The 19147-nt window shown below is 49.5% G+C and overlaps 1 protein-coding gene across 2 annotated transcripts; it reads right to left on the bottom strand.

Annotated features, from left to right (window-relative positions):
• Window positions 1-1716: 1716 nt before the first annotated feature.
• Window positions 1717-17339, bottom strand: CSRNP1 (cysteine and serine rich nuclear protein 1). 2 transcript variants are annotated; one of them, XM_064425396.1, is made up of 5 exons: window positions 17132-17339; window positions 9860-10055; window positions 7326-7585; window positions 6589-6885; window positions 1717-5588 (listed from the first exon to the last, which is right to left on the bottom strand). In XM_064425396.1, the coding sequence occupies exons 2-5, from the start codon at window positions 10029-10031 to the stop codon at window positions 4605-4607; spliced, it is 1713 nt and encodes a 570-aa protein (XP_064281466.1). In that variant the 5' UTR covers window positions 10032-10055; window positions 17132-17339; the 3' UTR covers window positions 1717-4604. The 2 variants fall into 2 exon arrangements, with proteins under 2 accessions (XP_064281466.1, XP_064281393.1); XM_064425323.1 differs by lacking the exon at window positions 17132-17339 and having other exon boundaries at window positions 9860-10097.
• Between the last annotated feature and the right edge of the window lie 1808 nt (window positions 17340-19147).

The following is a 19147-nucleotide window of genomic DNA, read 5'->3' as shown; positions in this document are numbered from 1 at the left end:
CTTCCAGACCCCTGTCACTGCAACAGGCATTTCCTCTGCCCATCCAAGAGTATTTTCCATGGAATTCAGCAGACGTTTGCCAGAGCTGAGGCTTTAACTCAGACCTGGAGGTCAGCTTGGCATTCCCAGGGAAGGGGCACTGCAGAATGGCCAATTCATGTTCTCATTTGAGTTTTAGTCTTTCACTGGGATGGAAAAAAAAAAAAAAACAAACAAACAAGGTCCTGCACCTGGGTCAGGGCAATCCCAAACACAAACACAGGTTTGGTGGAGAATGGCTGGAGAGCAGCCCTGGGGAGAAGGACGTGGGGGGATTTGTGAAAGGCTGGACACAATCTGGAGATGTGCCCTGGCAGCCCACAAGCCCCAGCCACATTGTGGGCTGCATCCAAAGCAGCCTGCCTAAAGGAGCTGGAGAGGGACTTTGGACAAGGGCACGGAGTGATAGGACAGGGAAGCTGGCTTTAAAGTGACAGAGGGCAAGTTTACATTAGATATTAGGAGGAAATTAATTACTCTGAGGGTTGTGAGGCCCTGGCACAAGTTTCCCAGAAAAGCTGTGAGTGCCCCATCCCTGGAAGTGCTCAAAACCACACTGGGTGAGGCATAGAGCAACGTGGTGAAGTGAAAGGCATCAGGAGAGGGGTTGAACTAGGTGGTCTTTAATATAATCCCTTCCAACCCAAAGCATTCCAGGACTGTGATTCCCTGTGGGGATGCCCATGGCAGAGGCCGGGTGATGGGATGCAGCACCTTGGGGCTGTTTCAGCACTGTCCTTTGGGGGTGATGGGTCCCCTGGTGATGATGTCTTGTGCCAGGGCATGACACAAAGTCATCACCATGAGCCAAAAACCCACCAGTGCTGCAGCTGGAGCTGTATGTTGGGAACTATTCTGCTCCCAGTCAGAAAATCAGTAATGTAAGAGGGAAATACAGAGATAAACCCCATAAAAGAAAAAAAACAACCCACAAACAAACACATCCCTCTGGGTGGGTAAACAGGCTGAGCTTCACTGTGTGCTGCAGAACCTCCATGGATGAGCCTCTTTTCAGTATTTCTGCTTTTACAGCCCAGCAAATAATTTGTAACAAATAGTTTATTCAATTAATTGAGCTTCTCTGCTCTGGGGGCAGATGGCAACCTTTAAAAATGGATTCCCAATGGAAAACTAGACAATGGCATTCTTTGGCCAATTTCCCTTGCTTTCAGGTCAATGGCAGTGGTTCTGATTTATGCCTGTGCTGACAGCTTCAGACCCATGGGAGAGGTGTGCTTTTCCCCATCTAGATTCCTGGCATTTATTCATCTTTTTTCCTTTGTACCATGGGCTGCTGCTTCACATGCTACTCTCTCCTTTCCATGCTGTTGCCATGACCAAGAGTATTTTTTCTGTTTCTCCCAGGGGCACAGGACCATGGTGATGCTTCTGGCCAGCTGCATCCTTCCAGGTCCCAGGGCAGCCATGGGGCAATGAGAAATGGTTTGTAAACCAGGAGGGAAAGTGGTTTCCAGGCTTTCCCAAGATTCCTCCTTGGCGATGTCGATGCTGCCATGACTGTTGTCTATTGCACCATCCCTTAAGAGACAAGCAGCCACCATCCACAAGCCCAAGAAGTTTGGGAAAACTACATCCCATGCACTGATTTTTTTACTTTTTTTAGGGAAAAGAGAAAAGGTTATTGTGTCACACAAAGGACATTAGTGAAGACACCGCCATATTCAAACAAAATTCTTTTATTGAAAGTGTAATGGAAATTTCTTCATATTGCTTTGATGAAATGAGAGACAGCAGCTGTAGACAAATATGCTTTTTTTATAAACAAATGCAAATGGATAAGGTAAAAATAAAGCATTTTTTTAACTTGTACCTTTAAGCAACATAATCACAATATATACACAAAGAAAGCTAAAATAAAGCTATGTTGAAACCAAAGTGTTTCAACCAATACATTAGATAATTACAGATTGTGTCAATAAATACCCAGTTTTTAAACTGTTTAACAGGCAACTTTTTACACAGATACCGAGAAGAAAAAAAAATTATATATTTACAATTCAGTGCCCTGGGGGGAAAAAAAAGAGAAAAAAATATTTTTTTTCTTTTTTGGCACCAACACAAATAAAAAGAATAAATTACTGAAAAAAATCCACAAGGCAGGAGTCAATCCCAATAATTCATTTTAAAAAAGTATGTGTGTGTGTGTATATATATATATATATAAAATATAGGCATATATTTTATATATATATATATATATATATATGCAGAGAAACCTAGGAATGTTACAAAACACATTAGTGCCAATAAATACAGAACGCTACCAGACTTTCAACTGTCAGTATTTTTGATGCAGTCTGAAGGATGAGGAACTACTACCTAGGAGATAACCGAAAAGGGGAATTTTCAGTCTAAAGAAACAATGACGACAATGAAAAATAATAATAATAATAATAAAAATAATAATAATAATAACAATAATAATAATAATAATAGATATATCCAGGAAATCCTCCATCTGCCAGTAGTATTCCTACAGTCGCCCCGGGGGCGATGCCTTGCGGGAGGAAGCAGCGGCGAGCGCGGGCTCAGGAGCCGCTCGCGGCCGTGGGGAGTCAGCTCCACTTCCATGTTGACTGGCTCAATACCAGAGAAGATGTACAATTAAATAGCAATAATAATGATTTTAAAAAACCCCAAGCAACCCACGTTTCGTACGCCAGAAGTTCCCTAAATTGCCGGCAGGTTTGCAGTGAGGCACCTGTCGAAGAGCAGGTATCCAAGAGCACCATCCCTGTGGTCGGGGTTAGAAACAGTTCAGCCAATGGAAAAATCCTCAAATCCATGTTTCGGGGTTGGTTCCCTTGTCTGTGTGTCTCTGCAGCCCCAGAAGTTCCCTCCAGCTGCTCCCAGGGCAGCAGGGCTGGGGACACCAGAACTGTCTCCTCCTCCTGTGCTGGTAATGCCAGGAATCACTCCCATCACCAAATTTTCCAAGGGGGAATTTAAAGCCGGTAGGTTTTAAATCCGTTTTGCTTTTTCCATACCACTGGTATAGGCACTTAGTGTATCACTGATGCACAGATTTTTTTGTCCAGTTACATCTCATGGCCAAACAGTGTCATGCTGTCAGACTGGCTTAAATAGCAAAAGGCCAAGGCAGCCTCCAGTATCCATCCTAAACACAAAGATTTCTTTCTTTTTTTAAACCAAAAGCCTTCAGTTTTTCAGCTTGGACTTCAGGTCTCCAAAAACTGTATTCACAGGATAAATAACAAAAAAAAAAAATTCATATCCATTTGTTTTTCTGGAATTAATCAATTCACCTATATAAAAATATAGTACAATCAGTGTGACCCACTGGATTTTGGAGCTGCAACATCCTCGGTGCTGGGGAGTCCCAAGGAGCACTTGGCCACTGTTGCTGTTTTGGCTTTGCTCTCCCAGAGCCCCCCATGAGGGCTGCCAAGGTCCTTATGGTTCCACCTCCCCACCACTGCTGACAGTTCCTCTGCATATTCAGGCACCATAACTGATAGGGAAAGATCTCATGGCCAAATCCATAGGAAATTAAATAAATTATAAAATAATTTACAAAAAGGGGTTGGGTTTTGTTTCGTGATAGTATTAAATGTTACTACTTAAATAGTTGAAGGTTTTGCTTGCTTTGCTCTCCACAGTGGCATTATGGAGACCAAACACCATTCTCATGTCTACAACAAGGCTGGGAGAAACCAAGGGGTGTTGCACAAACTCTTCCCTCGTCCCTCCCCTCCCACACCACTTCTGTTCAGTGTTTTTAGAAATGTGAAGAGAAGACCAAACAGCCAACATCATTCAGACTCAGAAAAACCAGGGTCATCTTCCTCTTGAAGACCTTATTGCCCTTCCAGGTCATCGACAAACCACAGTGCTATTCACGTACTACAGGTAGAAAATAAATAAATACAGATATATTATGCAAAAAAATATGATTGTACACATAATACATCTGAGGTATTACCAATTTAAATAAGGTTTCATGCTAGTTCAAGCTTCAGTGGCTAGTTAAATTCTGGAATTTGCAATAAATAGATGAAGAATGATTATGTATATAGTGTATGGATCTCTTCTGTAAACCTTGTCAGATTTAAACGTAAGAGTGTGTTGGGCCGACTCTTACGCAAACCACAAATTTTCACAATAAATACAGCTTCAAAAAGTTGCCTTAAAAAGTTCCTGCAACACTGAAACGTTTCTAGAAGGGGCTGTATGGACGACTGGCAACGTTAGCGAGGAGATTTTCTCAACAAGTCTTTTCGTACAAAACACAAGGAAATTCTCATGTGAAAGTCTTTCTCCCTCCCTCCCTTCCCCATCCCATCATGAAAGTTTAGAAATTTTTGCACAAACAGCAAGAGAACTGATTGTAGCTGCAGTATGTCAAAACGTTCATGTTGTATAAAGACCAAAAATAGTTAATTTGCTTAGAAAGTCTTCTGCTGTTGCTGTTTTTTCCTCCTTATATTTGAGTAGCACACCATCCCTTCAGTGAAAGTTTGCCTGTCCAACTGTTCCTCCATTTTCCTTTTGGCATCAGTCCTTGCCTGAGCCACATCAGTGTTTCACACCTTCACTGTCTCCATCAGCGATGACTTGATGGCATCCTCCAAAAGTTGATTGTCTGTGAAAGGGGCCGGGGTTTCAGGGACGGATTCGGACAAACCAATGAGGGACTCCAAGAAACAGGAACCCTGATCTCCAGTTTGTGGGAAGCCAGGGAAATTAGGCAACTGAAACTGTAACGCTGAGAAGTTATCCAGGTTCTCATACTCCTTTAAGGAGTTGTAAAGAGGTCCCAAGTTATAGTCCGAGAAGGACTGGAAGAAATCCAAGGAATCAGAGGAAAGGCTGAGGTCGGCGTAGCTCTTGGAGCAGGGCTCAGTGGAGGAGGAGGCGCAGCAGGACAGCCCATCGCACCTCCCCTGGGCTGCATCCTCCAGCAAACCCCCGCTGTCCTGGTTGGCATTCTCATCCAGGCACTCCGAGAGGTGGGACAAGTGGCCAGGGACAGGCTTGGCCTCGCTGCCGTGGTCCTCGATGAAGAAGTCAGTGGGATGGAAGCAGCCAAGGTCATCCTGGCCACGCCTGCTCTCTTCCTCCGCGTCCGAGTCGTTGAAGTGGAGGATGCGCGCCAAGCCGTCGTCGTCCACGTCCGACTGGGATTTGTCAGAGGGGAGGCTCTCGTAGGGCTCCTCCAGGTCCTCGCTGGGGTGGGAGGAGATGGAGGAGTCTGTCATGTCACTGCTGCAGCTGTTCTCCCCCAGGGCCTCCAGGTCGGGGCTGAACTGGAAGGCAGGTGCCAGCGGCACCGCGCGCTCCTCCAGCGAGCCCTTCCCTGCCGCGCATCCCAGCGCAGGGAGCCGCTCCCGGAAAGGGGGCTCGGCCTCCGCCACCTTCTCGCTGCTCTGCTGCTGCTTCTCCAGCTCCAGCTTCATGATGGTGTGGATGAAATGCGTCTGCACGCGGGCCTGGTTGAACTCGATCCTGCCCTCGGTGTTGCCACAGCCGTCCTTGGTGCAGCCGCAGGGGAAGGAGGTGTGATCCATCTGGCAACAGGGAGAAGCAGAGGGGGAGGGTTAGGATTGAAGCCAGTGGCATAAAACCAAAACTGCCCATGACTCCTCTGCCCTGAAAAACTAAGTAACAGCTGAGGGGTTTAAAACAGTAAGAAAAAAAAAAAGACACCCTGCTCTTTTGAAGAGGTGTCATAAAAAGTTGGATTTCAGTACAAGTGAAGAAAAAAGATTCTAAAAAAAAAAGCAAAACAAAATAAACAAAATGTTCCAAAAGGAGAAATAAGGGAGCAAAACTGAGTTTTTTCTTTATTGCTGTTTAATGATTTCACTATCTGATCTACAGCAGCCACTAGAGGGGGGCTGTGACACACACATGGAGCACCCATGTGCACCCACCTACGCCACCCCCAGCCTCCAAACACGGCACCGAGGGAGCAAGCAGCGCCCAGAATAGGGAATGAGGTTCCCTAAATACAGCTGGGCAGGCACCCGCAAAAAATACCCTGAAAAATATAACTCACTAATTGAATAGAGGGGGATTATCCCGCTGTGCAGGTGGCCTGCACAGCTCCGCTGTGGGCTGACGCTCAGCTGACACTCCCACGTTTGCCTGAGCGCACTGGGATTTGTGACACACACCAGAAGAAAAAGGAATTAAAAATAAAACCTGGGGGAGGGGGAGAAAGCGCAGCCTCGTGTGAGGAGCAAGGAGCTCTTCCTTGCAGACATTCCCACGTGGCCCACCTCCAACAGGAGATCGAGCAGGTACGGATCTCGTGGGGATGTACAGCGGGGACATTCTCATTGCAGTGTGGGGATGGCTGAGCGTGTGATTTGGGAAGAGAACACTTTCAAGCAGTGCCTGCCTTGCAGCCTGAAGGGATGCTCCAAGAGCTTTCCTCACCGCCAAGCACAGGTGGGAGCAGATGGATTTACAGGCTGCTCCAGCTCTGTCCAACCTGCTCACCCCCCCGGCTCTAACGCACAGCTGGAGCCGCAGCATCCCCCACGCCCAGAGGTGAGGCTGTACCTGACATTTAATGCCTGCCAAGCTGCAGCTGCAGGTCTCGGGGTCGCAGACCTCGCGGCAGTCGCAGCCGCAGTCCTCCCGGGACAGGCGGATGTTGTGCAGCTCCCGCTTCTCCTCCTTGTCGATCTTCTTCACCCCCACGGCCTTCAGCAGCGCGCGCCTCTTCTTGGCGGGGTAGGGCTGCAGGAAGAAGCCATCCTCCAGGTCCACGCTGCTGACGTCGATGTCGTCGTCGGAGATGTCCTCGATGGTGAGCTGGTTGGCCTCTTCAGACTCCTTGGTGCCGTTCATGGTTAGCTGAGGGCACAAAATGGACAAAGCTTTAGAGGCTTGGTTGGGACTCAGAGCCATTGGAAACAAGAAAGGAATGAATTCTCCCCCATGGTGGTCAACCTCAGAGCCCACAAAGACCTGACACCTGACTGAGGATGTGTCCTGGGATACCAAATATCTAAATTAAATTAAGAGACCTTGGGAGATGCCAAGAAGAGTCTCAAGTGGATCCCAGCACAGAGAGGTACTACCAAAAGAGCAAAAATGTCTTCTGTGTCTTTTCACTTTTCAAAGGTGGAGAAGTAAATGAAAATCCCCCTCTGGAGTCTATGTTTTTTGGAGACCCAAAGTGAGGACCAAAGGATTGGTGCCCCCAGGTCTCAGAGGCTCTTACTAAGTACTGGCCAATTAACCAACAGCATCCACCAGCTCCTCATCAACCCAGCCCCACGCTCCTCACTCACCTTCCATTTCAACGCTTCCAACTTCTCCTCTTTTAATTTCTCTTCGAGTTTTCCCCGACGGACGTTTTCCTGCTCCTTTGAAAACTCTGCCAGCGTGAACTGCCGGGAGGAGCTGTGTTTGCTCACCATCCCCAGGGTGCAGCCCCCACGGCTGGGCACGCTGGTGAAGCCCTGGCAGCGTGGGAAGTAAAACACAGTGACCCGGTCAAACTCCACATTGTTCTTCTTTAGTCGCTTGGATTTCTTCAGGATCGACGTGGCTAAAAAGGAGAGAATTGAAAAAAGGAAAAGCACTAAGTCGGTGCTGCCATGCTGCAGATGGAATAGAAATATTACAAACAGGCAGGACTTGTAATTACCCTCTCAACAGGGACACACTGGGACAGGGTTACAACATTGCTTGGTATTTTAGGAGCTAACACTTCAGAGGTGGAATGAGGATGGAAAGGAAGCTAAGCCAAGCCCTGCTGCATCAGAGTCACTGATGAGATTCACCCTACAAGGTGGTTGCTGCTTCTCCTTCCTGCTTGACTTCCCCCAAGAACATCCATTTGCTTATTCTTCACATGTGGCAGAGTATAATGAACAAGCAACCACCCACCCATCTTACACGTCTATCTCTAAATCCACTCTGCCCCATGCTCAGGGGCCCCTGGTCTGCACCTGGGATGCCAGGGCATTGGTATTCCTGGTGCTTCATGGCTCCAGCTTTTGTGGCAGGGCAAAAAACAGCCCAAATAGCTGTTTTTTCTGGTACTTCCTTTCACCATCCACTGGGAGGAACTCTGAATCTACGGTTTATTCTCAAGAGACTCATTTGAGAGCAGCTGCAAAGATGTTAATCTTTGTGCAGGTGATCCCCGGGTAAACATGGCAATACATGACTCTGGTTTATCTTAAACTGCTGAAACATGCTACACATCACTTAGAGCAGAGCCTCTCCAGAGATACCTGGCCCTGCACAGCTGCATGTGCAAACACAGTAGATGAAGGGGGACTAATTAGTCAGGGCAGGTTCAGAGTCAGTGAGTTTCCACGAGTGTGGCCTGCCAAGAAGGTAAAGCCAGGCAGAGTCCTGTGAGTGTGGCAGGAAAAGAGCCAGCTACACCCAAATTTGTGGTGGGGAGGTATTTCTGGTCCCATTCTCTGCTAGTGCAGGGGTGCTTTGGTTGCCTCCATGGAAAAAAATAACCCAGAAAGGATGGGTGACTGCTGCAGAGCTGGGATCAAGCCCTGCTCTTTGGGAGGCAGAGCCACAAGCAGCCCTGCAGTGGGATCCAAGAAAAGACTGCAACAACCTGAGGGACTTGGCTGGTTTGGTGGGCCCCAAAGGCTGTGAAAGTGCAAGACTGGACAGTTAACTGCACCCACATTTCACAGGTCTCACTTGCCAAAATATCATGTTTCAGTTTCATGTGAAGAAAAAAAAAGAGAAAAAAGAAGCGTTCACCCAGCTGTGTCAGCAGCTTCTGCTCAATAGCTGGGGGTTCACACTGGGCCCTGCAGTCACTCTGATCATATCTTTGCACTGTGCGTTGCATTTTCACAATAACCTTGACTCAATCTCCTAAAACACGAGCTCTTTATCAGAAGGCAAGTTAACCACCACGATCATCTATCGGCCGAGCTGCTGCACTTTGGCATTTGCTTCTCTCTCCCTGCACCCCTCCTCTGAAATTGTTTTCCCATTCCTGACCCTTTTCCAATTGAGCCAGAGAATACAAAAAGTTCATTGTTTTGTCACAAAACCTGGGAAGACAAGCAAGAATGAGACTCTTTATTATTACAAGACTTCTAAAGCCTTTTCAGACCACTGCGTGTTTGTGTATGTCTGCTAAGTGGACCTTAACTGCTATATACAGTGGGTGTTCAGTATAATTTACTAGGTTGGACTATTTCTCCTCCATGAAGATGTTCTTCTATTGTACTTTTTATTTTTCCCTTCACACGGCAGATAAAGGCTTTTACAACACTGCCTTCTGTGTGTTTTCCTAAAAGCTCTCAAAACTTAACATTGCTGGGAAAACAAAATAGCTTTTATCTGTGCTAGCAGCGCAGGCAATGTCAAACGTGTCATGTTCTTTGGCAAAGTACCCAATTTACGTAGGAAACAAGTTCTGAAATGGTAATTACGCTACTGGTTAATCATTTTTTAAAAACAGCATTACAGGCCTTCACTGTCTGATTAGGTTTTGCCTGTGAAACAGCTTGACAGGGGATTGAGGGTTGGTGGCACGGTCCTGCAGCACAGGTTTGGAGGCACCCACATCCTTGGGTTTCTCTTCCTGCAAACCTGGACTTCAGCAAAAATATTCCAAAGGAATAATAACTACTGGAAGGAATGGCTGAGGAAGGTCACTGTGAGGAGGATGGATGATTATAAACCCGTGTCCTGACAGGTAGCAGGTGCCACAACCACTTCTAGCCATAAAGGTGTGCCCCAAGGGGGTCTCTGTGTGGTGGTGACCCACCACCACCCTACAAAAATCCCATGCAGAGGCATGGCTGATCCTGGGAAAGCCAGAGGTACTCACGGGTGAAGCTGGATATTAAGGCAGAGCTGGGCTTGGGCTCTCCACGGGAATTCTCCTCATCGGTGTCCCATCCTGAGGATGCTGAGGAGGAGAGGGGGGAGCAGGAGGAGGAGGAGCAGTAGGTGCTGTCATCCCCCAGCTCTTCATACTTCCTTTTCAATACTCCGCTCATGGTGACGCCGTTTTTGTCATATAACTGCAAAACAAAGGAGAAAAGAAACATGAGGCCAGGGAAATCTTGGCAGTTTCTGGTGATGAGCAGGACCCTGCAAGGCTTCCCCATCAGATCCACTTGGCCATGCAGATGTGATTCCCAAAAAGCGCTGCCCCTAAAACACCTCACCTTACTACACTCACTGTGCACACCTGTGAATTTCTCTCCCACTTCACAACACTGCAGAAGGAACTGACTATCCCAGACAAGAAACTGCCCAGAAACCAATCCAATCAACACAAATGTCATCAAACAGTAAGTATTACATTTTGCTTACTAATTCTTTTATGTTCACTCCTCACCCAGATCGCTTTCTATGCAGTTACAGCTTTAACGTCTTGCTAATTACAAAAATAAGCCAGTTTGCAGAAAACAATCTGTTGGCATGATTTACTTGCTACAGCCCCCCGGGGAAACAGACTTATTAAATGAAGCACTGAAATACAAATATATCAACTGTGTAGAACAGCCCTTCTCCTCACGGTGCCTTTCATAGTCAGTCCCCCATTCAATAAGCTATTCTTGTTTAGGCTGGGTTATGTATCAAGCATAGAAGCAATTAAAAACAACGCAGCTAATTAAAAACAAAGGAGCTCTGTACTTGCCTAGATTCCTAAATTTCCTGCATGCTTTGCCCCTGCTCATCTTAAAGGAAAAAAAATAATAAAAGAAAGCGAAAAATAACTGGTTTGCATCTTTTAAACTTTGCTTTTATAAAGTTTGTGCAAATTTGTGAGACAAAAAAAAAAACCCAAAACCCACAAAAGCTGCAGCCTTTGCCTACAGTGTGTTTGGGCAATGCTCTCAGGCACAGAGTGGGACTCCCAGGAGTTGGGACTTAAAGATCCTTGTAGGTCCCTTCAGCTCAGGATATTCTGATTCTAATGGACATCAGCACCCACCCAGCCTGGAGTGCTCCTGCACTGATGATGCATTATTCCACCTTTGAGACTCTGGCAACACCACCAAGGCCACTCAGCCAAAAAAGCCCAGGGGCTCATTCAGACACAATGAGGATATTTTAATTGCAGTAATTTTGCAAGGAACCTTAAACCCACAGCGGTGTCTTAAAAGCAAGTCCCAAAAATGTCCACAGCAGCATGGAAAAAATAAATATCTATACCTGAGCTTGCCACTGCAAATCTCTGCAGCTCCCGCTGCTCCTGCAGAAGCCACTGGCAGCTTATTTGGGAGCCAGTGAGCCACCCCCAGAGCTGAGAGCCAGGCTGCTGCCTGAGGGGTGGCTTGCTCTGACCCCATCCCACCAGACCCATGGTGGGAGAGATGCAGCCCCAGCCCAGGAACTCCTTCCAGCAAGGAGGGGAGAGCCCCAGCAATATGGGATGCTAGCAGCCACCCTATAACACACAAAAGCTAAAGCTTCCCTAGAATTTGGATCATCTGGGACAGCAGACAGCCCTGGGATGGTGACAGTGCAGATACAGGGGTGCCAGACACCCAGTCCACATCCCCTCCCACCACACGAAACTTCTCCACCGGCCAAATTCATTCTTTGCAACCCAACACTTTCTCACCCCGCTTTGCATGTCTGAAGTTAATTTAAGTCTCTGAAAAAGTAAAAACAACACAAAAAAGCACCAAACCTGCCCTTCTGACAGGCCTGAGGAGGCAGCACAGACACCACACTGGTAGCAGAACCTCCCCACCACGGGATTTTCAGTGTCCCGACAGCACCAAGCAGTGTCACGTTGCAGGACAGGAGCACACAGTTCCTTCCAAGTCCTGCACCAACCCTCTCTAATTATGTTTACCACCGGCTTCCCAGGAGACAATAGTCACCTTAAAGGTCAAAAAAGTCCCTGGCTGAAGCACTTCCCTGGCCGGGAGGAGTTAATAATTCGTTGCAAGGCGTGCTTACAGGGCCAGTGCGTCCCCCTGAAGCTGGGGAGAAGTGTTCCCTCCATCCCTCCTCCTCCTCCTCAACAGACCTGGAGCTGCAGGTGGTTTTGCCACAGAGGGGTTGTTGTTTTTTTGGCCTTAATCCAAAATAGATGCAGAGAAGGTGGATTTGGCCACCCTCCAGCCCCAGCAGCACATGTCCTACCAGACACCTGGATTAACCCCTTTCCTGCTTTTTCCATGGCAAAACTGAGCTCGCAGGTGGCCACAAAACAGCAAATAACAAACTTTTTATTTGCTTTATTTCTGTGTATGTGCCTCCTGCTCTGTCTCATGTTTGCTTTAAGAAACAACCAGGAGCAAATAAACTCTCCAAATCCATGGCAGGGGTCTGAATCAAAGCCTGGGCTGCTTTTTGTTTGCAGAGGTTTGCAGACCCCACTGTCCACCTGGAACAGGTGAAAACTTTGCAAAAAAAAATCCCACATGTGGCTTGAAAGAGCAGCAGCTCCTGCTGCAGAGAGAATGCTCCACAGGACAGTGAGGGATGACAGTGAGGGATGCCACTATAGCCAAGGCAGGGAGGAGCCAGCTCCCTACAATGCCTGTAGGACACATTTCCAGCAGCAAACTCCCTCAGAGAAGCGATGCTGGCCACATCCAAGTCCTGTGGGAGACACGGCAGGCTGCTGGAGCAGCCAAGGTCACGCTGCTGAGGCAGGGGTGACTCCCAGGGCTGGACCAAAGATGCAGCAGCCCTGATGCTCAGGTCACCTGCCAACCCAACAGCCCATCAAGGCTGCACCACATCCCCCAGACCAAGCCCAGAGGGAAACCAGAGCGCTCTCCTCCAGCCAGTGAACCCAGCTAACAAAAACACCAAGCCAGAGCCAAGGCAAGCTGTGCAGAAGATGGTGCAATTCTATTTATTTATTTTTTAAATACTATCACCAGCCAGGAGGATGAAGGGAGGTTTGTGCAGCTCCCCATCTATGAGAATGAGCCAAATGGATAGGGAAAAAACCCCACTTTTGGCACGCTGTCTTCTTCAAGACACCTATTGTTTTGTTAATGCAAAGGAGGCGTTGTGCAAACAGGATTCCCAGCTAATGGGAAAAAGCTGGTGAACCTGCTGCCCACCAGCGAAATAAAGTGATTTTCTCCTGTTACACCTTCCCCCTCATTGCTGATTTATGGCGCTGATGTTTTCCAAGCCAAATTTTCAAATCCTTCTCAGGAGAGATGTAGTGGAGCTTCACCCATCAGTGTCTGTTTCTACCCTACCCCAAAAAATCCTCCAGATGGGCATTTTACTGTCAAAGCCAGGATGATCCTCTGCTCCCCTCCTCACCCTGGCATGTGGAGACAGAATTCACACCAGCAATTTGGATGCTGCCTTTTAAAGCCATGTCACCAAGGCCACTGGTCACTCAGCCAAAAAAGCCCAGAGGCCCATTCAGACACAATGAGGATATTTTAATTGCAGTAATTTTGCAAGGAACCTTAAACCCACAGCAGTGTCTTAAAAGCAAAAATGTCCACAGCAGCATGGAGAAAATAAATGTCTATATCTGAGTTTGCCATTGCAAATCTCTGCAGGCACCACTGAGTGCAGGATTTTACCACCTTCTCCTTCTCTCTCTCTCTCTTTTTTTTTTTTTTTTTTTTTTTTACATAACCTGAAATAAAATAATCCTATCTTCCTTTCAGTTGCCAAAAAAGACATTCTGTTCTTGGCTAAGACTTCTTACTCATCTATTTTACTGAAAACAGCTTTTGGAACAAGTACATAATGCAATGGATCAAACCCGCAGGAATTCCTCTCTGGCACCAGAACTCCCACTATCCTGGGAATACTTTCTAACAAATATTTAGCCCAGATGTGCATTCCTTTCTTTCTCTCTCCCTCCTTTTTTTTTTCTTTTTTTTTTTTAAGCATTAAAGTTTGGGTGGGGGGGAATAGGAGGGGGCAGTCCAGTTGGGGGGAAGGGAATCCAATCTGCAAAGTCCCATTTCTGGCACCCAACAAGTTGCAGGGTAAAGCCCTAATACACTGGAATGCAAGGAATTAATGTTTTAACTATCCTCCTCTTGGACGACGTCTCAACAGTAAATATTTCGAGTAATTTAGATTTAAGAAGGTTTGGCATTTTGTTTAGCCAAGCGCAGAGGAAGGCAACTAAAAAAACCCCTAGCAGTGTCCAGTCTCCAGGAGGCTGCACCAAGAGGCACCGTGGCTTTGGGCAGAATTAGGAGATGTTTCAGTGCTGTATTTTGGGGCTGTAGATGTGCTTTGAAGCGTCAGGCAGCAGTGCAAGCAAAGCAAAGGAAACTCCAAAGCCACTCCAGCAGCTGCCTTTGCTTGTGCCACAATTCCCATGGTGTTGCAGGAGAACACCCAGGAGCAAGGATATTTCAGATTCTGGGGGGTTGGTCGGTGAAGCATCCCAAAGAATGGAAGGATCCCGATCTGTGCATGAGTTATTGAAAGCAAAGTTTCTTTTGCCAAGCGATTTAGGGAACACCAAGGAAACAACAATCCCTCTGACCCCCCCCCCAAAACTCAGCACAGCGCGCTAAAAGTATTTGTTTTCCAGTGACTTTCTGAGCTGCTTTGCTGACTTTAAAGCTCAGCCATCTGTTTGCAGCCCGGGAAAAGACAAAGTGGACTTATTCCAGCACACCGAGGTGGACTCTTCCCAGCACACCGGGACGAGGGCTCGGCTGCTGGGAGCGAGTTCAGGACCGTGCTGAGCCGTGAGTCAGAGCGGCTCCCGCTCCCTCCCCCGGAGCCGCAGTGGCTGTGCAGGTCTAGCAGGAGTAAATATTAGTTTAAAAAACACCACCGCATATTTTAGCCAGGTACGGCTCCGAGGGCAGCTCGGGGAGCAGCGCTGGGGGAGTTGCTGGGGTTAGTGTTTGTTTGCACGCTGCCGTTTCTTGTGGGCAAAGAGAATCCCACAGAATTCTGTGTGAGAATCCCCAAAAAGTGCCGCGGAGCTGAGCTTCCCGCTCAGCAATCCCAGAGATCTGATGTCCAACAGCAGTGGTGATCCCAGTAACACCTCAGGGTTATTTAATGATCGCCACACTATCAGCGCTGATTCATTGCTCAATCATTTAACTATTTTAATTCTTTGCATATTTACTTAAGTGGTTTCCCCTGTGCCGCCGTGACAGCCTCCCGATGACAGCACTTCCCAATTTCGGGGCTGGCTGGAGCCAAGGGGAGCGGGATCATCCCACCAGGAGCCTCCAGGGGACAGTCCCACGCGTGTTCCCAGCCACATAAAGCTGTGCTTTCCAGTTCAGACCAGATTATTTTCACCCAGCTGGGTCTAAGGTTTCATAACCTTGCTCCGGTTAAAAATAGCCTCTGCCTACTATGCAACAGCAAAACCCAAAGTACGTCGTGCTGCGGAGTGGGAGCATGAATCAGTCCCTAGCAGCACGAGTTTATGCTCCTGTCAGAAACTGAACAGGCAAAACACCTTCCCCGGAAGGAGCAGCAGAAGTGATTACTCCATCTCCTAATTTCTGGAAGGCCACAAAGGAAAAAAAAATAAAAAATAAAAAGAAAAAAAAAAGGCTTGTCAGATTTTTCTACCAAGCCCTTACTTCTCGCTGACAGCTTGAAAGGTAAATAAGAAATTTCAGCAAACACATTAAAGGTTATCTGACACGGCCCAAAATGAAAGGAGGCTCCGATGTACTCGGCGCAGGTTGTGCTGTAACAAACAGGAAAACAGCGAAGCGTGCTTTGTCTAGGAAAATCCTCTATTTGATCACACCTCATGAATAATTCACACCAGGTTTCCATATTTGTCCTCCTGTAGGTACACGCTGTGCGTTACCTTCCCTGCTATATATACGCACGCATTTCCTGCGCTGAATTATTAAAGCCTTTGCCGGGAGCTGCGGAGCCTCTCCAGGAGGAGAACAAACCCAACCACCCTGAAAATAACCCCACACACACCTTGAAGGGCTACCTCTGCAAACTGCTCAGCAGAGCAAAACTAAAATAATTTCCACGAAGAAATAAAGTAATAAAATCAATTAATAATTGGTGATCAATTATTGACAACAAATGATAAGACTTAACCTGGCAGTGCTGGGTTAAGGGTCGGGCTCGGGGATCTGAGAGGGCTTTTCCAGCCTTAAGGATTCCCTCATTCCGTGACTTCGAGGTTTGTAAACGGCCGTGAGGGTTTTCCCTCCATCCATCCCACCCAGGCTTTGGCATTCCAGGCGTCAGTAAGGCTGAGCTGCTTTAGGAAAGGGCTGTCCCCGTGTGTCAGCCTCTTCCTACAGCGACATTATGTAACTCGGAGGTGACAGACACTTTTGAGGATGCCGGGGGTAGAGGAGGGAGTGGGGGGGAGCAGGCAAAAAAAATTATAAAAACCTGAGAAAACTTAGTAGCTGGGGGCGGGAGACGGGGTATCCTTTTTTTTCTTTTTTTCTTTTTTTTTTTTTTTATCCCCTCCTTTTTTCCAGGTGGGCTGTGAAAACCGCGATGTCTTATTTCGGGAGGCGGGGGGTGTGGGGGTGCCCCGCTCCGTCTGTCCGCCCGTCGGTCCCTCCGTGCGCCCGTCGGTAGGTGTTGCTGTAGCGACGGGAAAGCATCCCCAGCCGGGCGGATTTGGGGAAGAGCGAGCCGGCAAAGCTCCCCCCGCCCCCCCCCCAACCTTTCTCTCAACATCAAAAAATTGGAACCGCGGCCGCGGGGATGGAGCGGAGCCTGGACTTGGCGGGGCAGGGCTGAGAAGGCAACTCCGCGCTACTCCTAATAAATATTACAAAGCCCTTCGGGTGCCTGTAGGGCAAAAGTGCGGGGGGCCGGCTCGGGGGCGCAGCAAACCCCCACCCCTTCCGCGGAGAGCGCTGCCCCGGCGGCTCCCGGCGGCTCCCGGCGGCTCAGCCGCAGCCGCAGCCCCGCCGGGCTGCGCTCGCCCGCGGGCAGGAGCGGCGCGGCCGGACGGCGCCGGGGCGGCGCGACCGCCGGCAGCGGGCGGGGGCTCCGGCAGCGACCCCCGCCCGGCGGGACGGCCCCGAGCCGGCCGAGCCCCGCGCTGGGCAGGCACCGAGCGGACCCCGCTGCTGAAAGGCGAGCCTCCCCCTGGCCGCCCACGCCGTCTCCCCCATCCCCATCCCATCCCCATCCCATCCCCATCCCGGCTGCCCGCCGCGCTCCCTACCTGCGGCGGTGTCGGCGCGGCGGCTCCGGCTGCAGCGGCGGTGCCTGGCGCGGCGCCTCCCGCTCCGCTGCCGGGGCCGGGCCGGGCTGCGCCGCCCCGCGCTGCCCTTTTCCGTCAGTGGAAAACTCCGGGCTCTGACGCAGGCGGTGACAGGAGCGGGGCCGGCCGGCCCGCCCGGCTTCCTGCCCCCGCCGGGCGGGGCGCTGAGTCAGGAGCGGCGGGAGGCACCGCCCCGCATCCCTCCGCACCGCCCCGCATCCCTCCGCACCGCCCCGCATCCCTCCGCACCGCCCCGCGTCTCCCCGCACCGCCCCGCACCGCCCCGCATCACTGCGGGTCCCACGGGGGAGCTGTGTCCCACAAGGGGTTGGGGAGCCACAGGGACAGTGTGGATCCTAAAGTGGGTCTGAGTACCACAGAGGGCTGGGGACCCCAAAATGGATTTGGGTACCGTGGGGAAGCTGTGTCCTATAAGAGGTTGGGGAGCCACAGACACGGCATGGACCCCAAAGTGGGTGTGAGTAGCACAGAGGGCTGGGGGACCTCAAAATGGATTTGGGTCCCACGGGGAAGCTGTGTCCCACAAGGGTTTGGGGAGCCATAGGGACAGTGTGGACCTCAAAGTGGGTGCAAGCAGCATGGAGGGCTGGGGGACCCCAAAATGGATTTGGGTCCCATGGGGAAGCTGTGTCCTACAAGGGGTTGGGGAGCCACAGGGACAGTGTGGATCCTAAAGTGAGTGTGAGTACCACGGAGGGCTGAGGGACCCCAAAATATATTTGGGTACCATGGGGAAGCTGTGTCCCAAAAATAGATTTGGGTACCACGGGGAAGCTGTGTCCTACAAGGGTTTGGGGGAGCCACAGGGAAGGTTGGACCCCAAAGTGGGTGTGAGTAGCACAGAGGGCTGGGGACCCCAAGTGAGAATCCAAATGGATTTAGGTCCCAAAGAGGGGTGTCTATACTATAAGAGCTTGGGAAGTCGCAGGTACCACTTGGACTCCCAAGTGGTCATGGGGTGCTGGGACCCCCAAAATGGATTTGAGTCCCTCGGGGAAGCTGTGTCCCACAAGGAGCTGGGGAACCACAGGCACAGCATGGGCTCCAAAACATATTTGGCCACACAGGAGTCTGGGGACCCCAAAGCAAAGGGTGTTGGCTGCTTCAGAGCCCACAAAGGGTTGTGAATCCACAGGGAAAAAACTTGGACCACAAAACAAATTTGGGTACCAGAAGGGCTTTGGGTCTTACAAGGAGTTAACACCTACATGGCAAAGGTTGGACCCCCAAAAGGATTCAGGCACCACAGGGGACTGGGGACCTCCAAGCAGGCTTGGAACCTGAAAGGGGTTTGGACCTTTCAGAGGGTTTGGGTCGCTACAAATGTTTGGGATTTGGGAGCCATAGGCACAACTTGAACTCCAGAATGCATTTAAATACCCCGGGGGGCTTGGCAACCTGAAACAGGTGTGACCCCAAAAAGGGTCTGGGTGCTTCAAGGGCTTTGGAGCCCATGGAGGATTGGGTACCCACAGGCAAAGCCTGGACCCTGACACACATTTGGGTCCCACTGGCGGTTTGAGCCATGCAGAGGTTTGGTGACCCCCACAAGGGCTGGACTCCAAACAGATTTGAGTCCCACAGGGAGCTTGGGAGCCACAAGTAGGCTTGGGCTCTGAAAGGGATTTGGACCCCACAAATGACTTAGATCTCTGCCTGGATTTCAAAGGGCTTGGGGCCCACAAGGGGCTGGGGACTCACAAGCAAAGCTCAGACCCCAAAAGAGATTTGGGCATCACAGAGGCTTTGAACTCCACAATGGTTTGGGACCCACAAGCAGACTTGACCCCTGGAAAATGTCTGGACCCCACAAATGGATGGGGACCCACAGGCAAGGCTTGGATCCCAAAACAGACACCACAGGTAATGTGGGACCCTTGAGAAAGGCTTGGAGCCTGGAACAAATTTGGGCCTCACAGGATGGTTGGTCCCACACACATTAGGGATCCACAAGCA

Source organism: Passer domesticus, chromosome 1 (genome assembly GCF_036417665.1).
Source record: "Passer domesticus isolate bPasDom1 chromosome 1, bPasDom1.hap1, whole genome shotgun sequence".
Lineage (NCBI taxonomy): Eukaryota > Metazoa > Chordata > Aves > Passeriformes > Passeridae > Passer > Passer domesticus.
The sequence above is the reverse complement of the archived record's forward strand: the minus strand, read 5'-3'. Positions and strand labels throughout refer to the sequence as shown.

What these genes read in the sequence shown, in the direction of transcription:
- CSRNP1 (XM_064425323.1), bottom strand. Translation starts at nt 10,082, where the DNA reads ATGTTTCTTTTCTCCTTTGTTTTGCAGTTATATGACAAAAACGGCGTC. An exon ending in CTTAATATCCAGCTTCACCC is followed by an intron (nt 7,586 to 9,859) that starts GTGAGTACCTCT and finishes TCTCCTTTTTAG; the next exon opens with CCACGTCGATCCTGAAGAAA. An exon ending in TGGAAGCGTTGAAATGGAAG is followed by an intron (nt 6,886 to 7,325) that starts GTGAGTGAGGAG and finishes TTGTGCCCTCAG; the next exon opens with CTAACCATGAACGGCACCAA.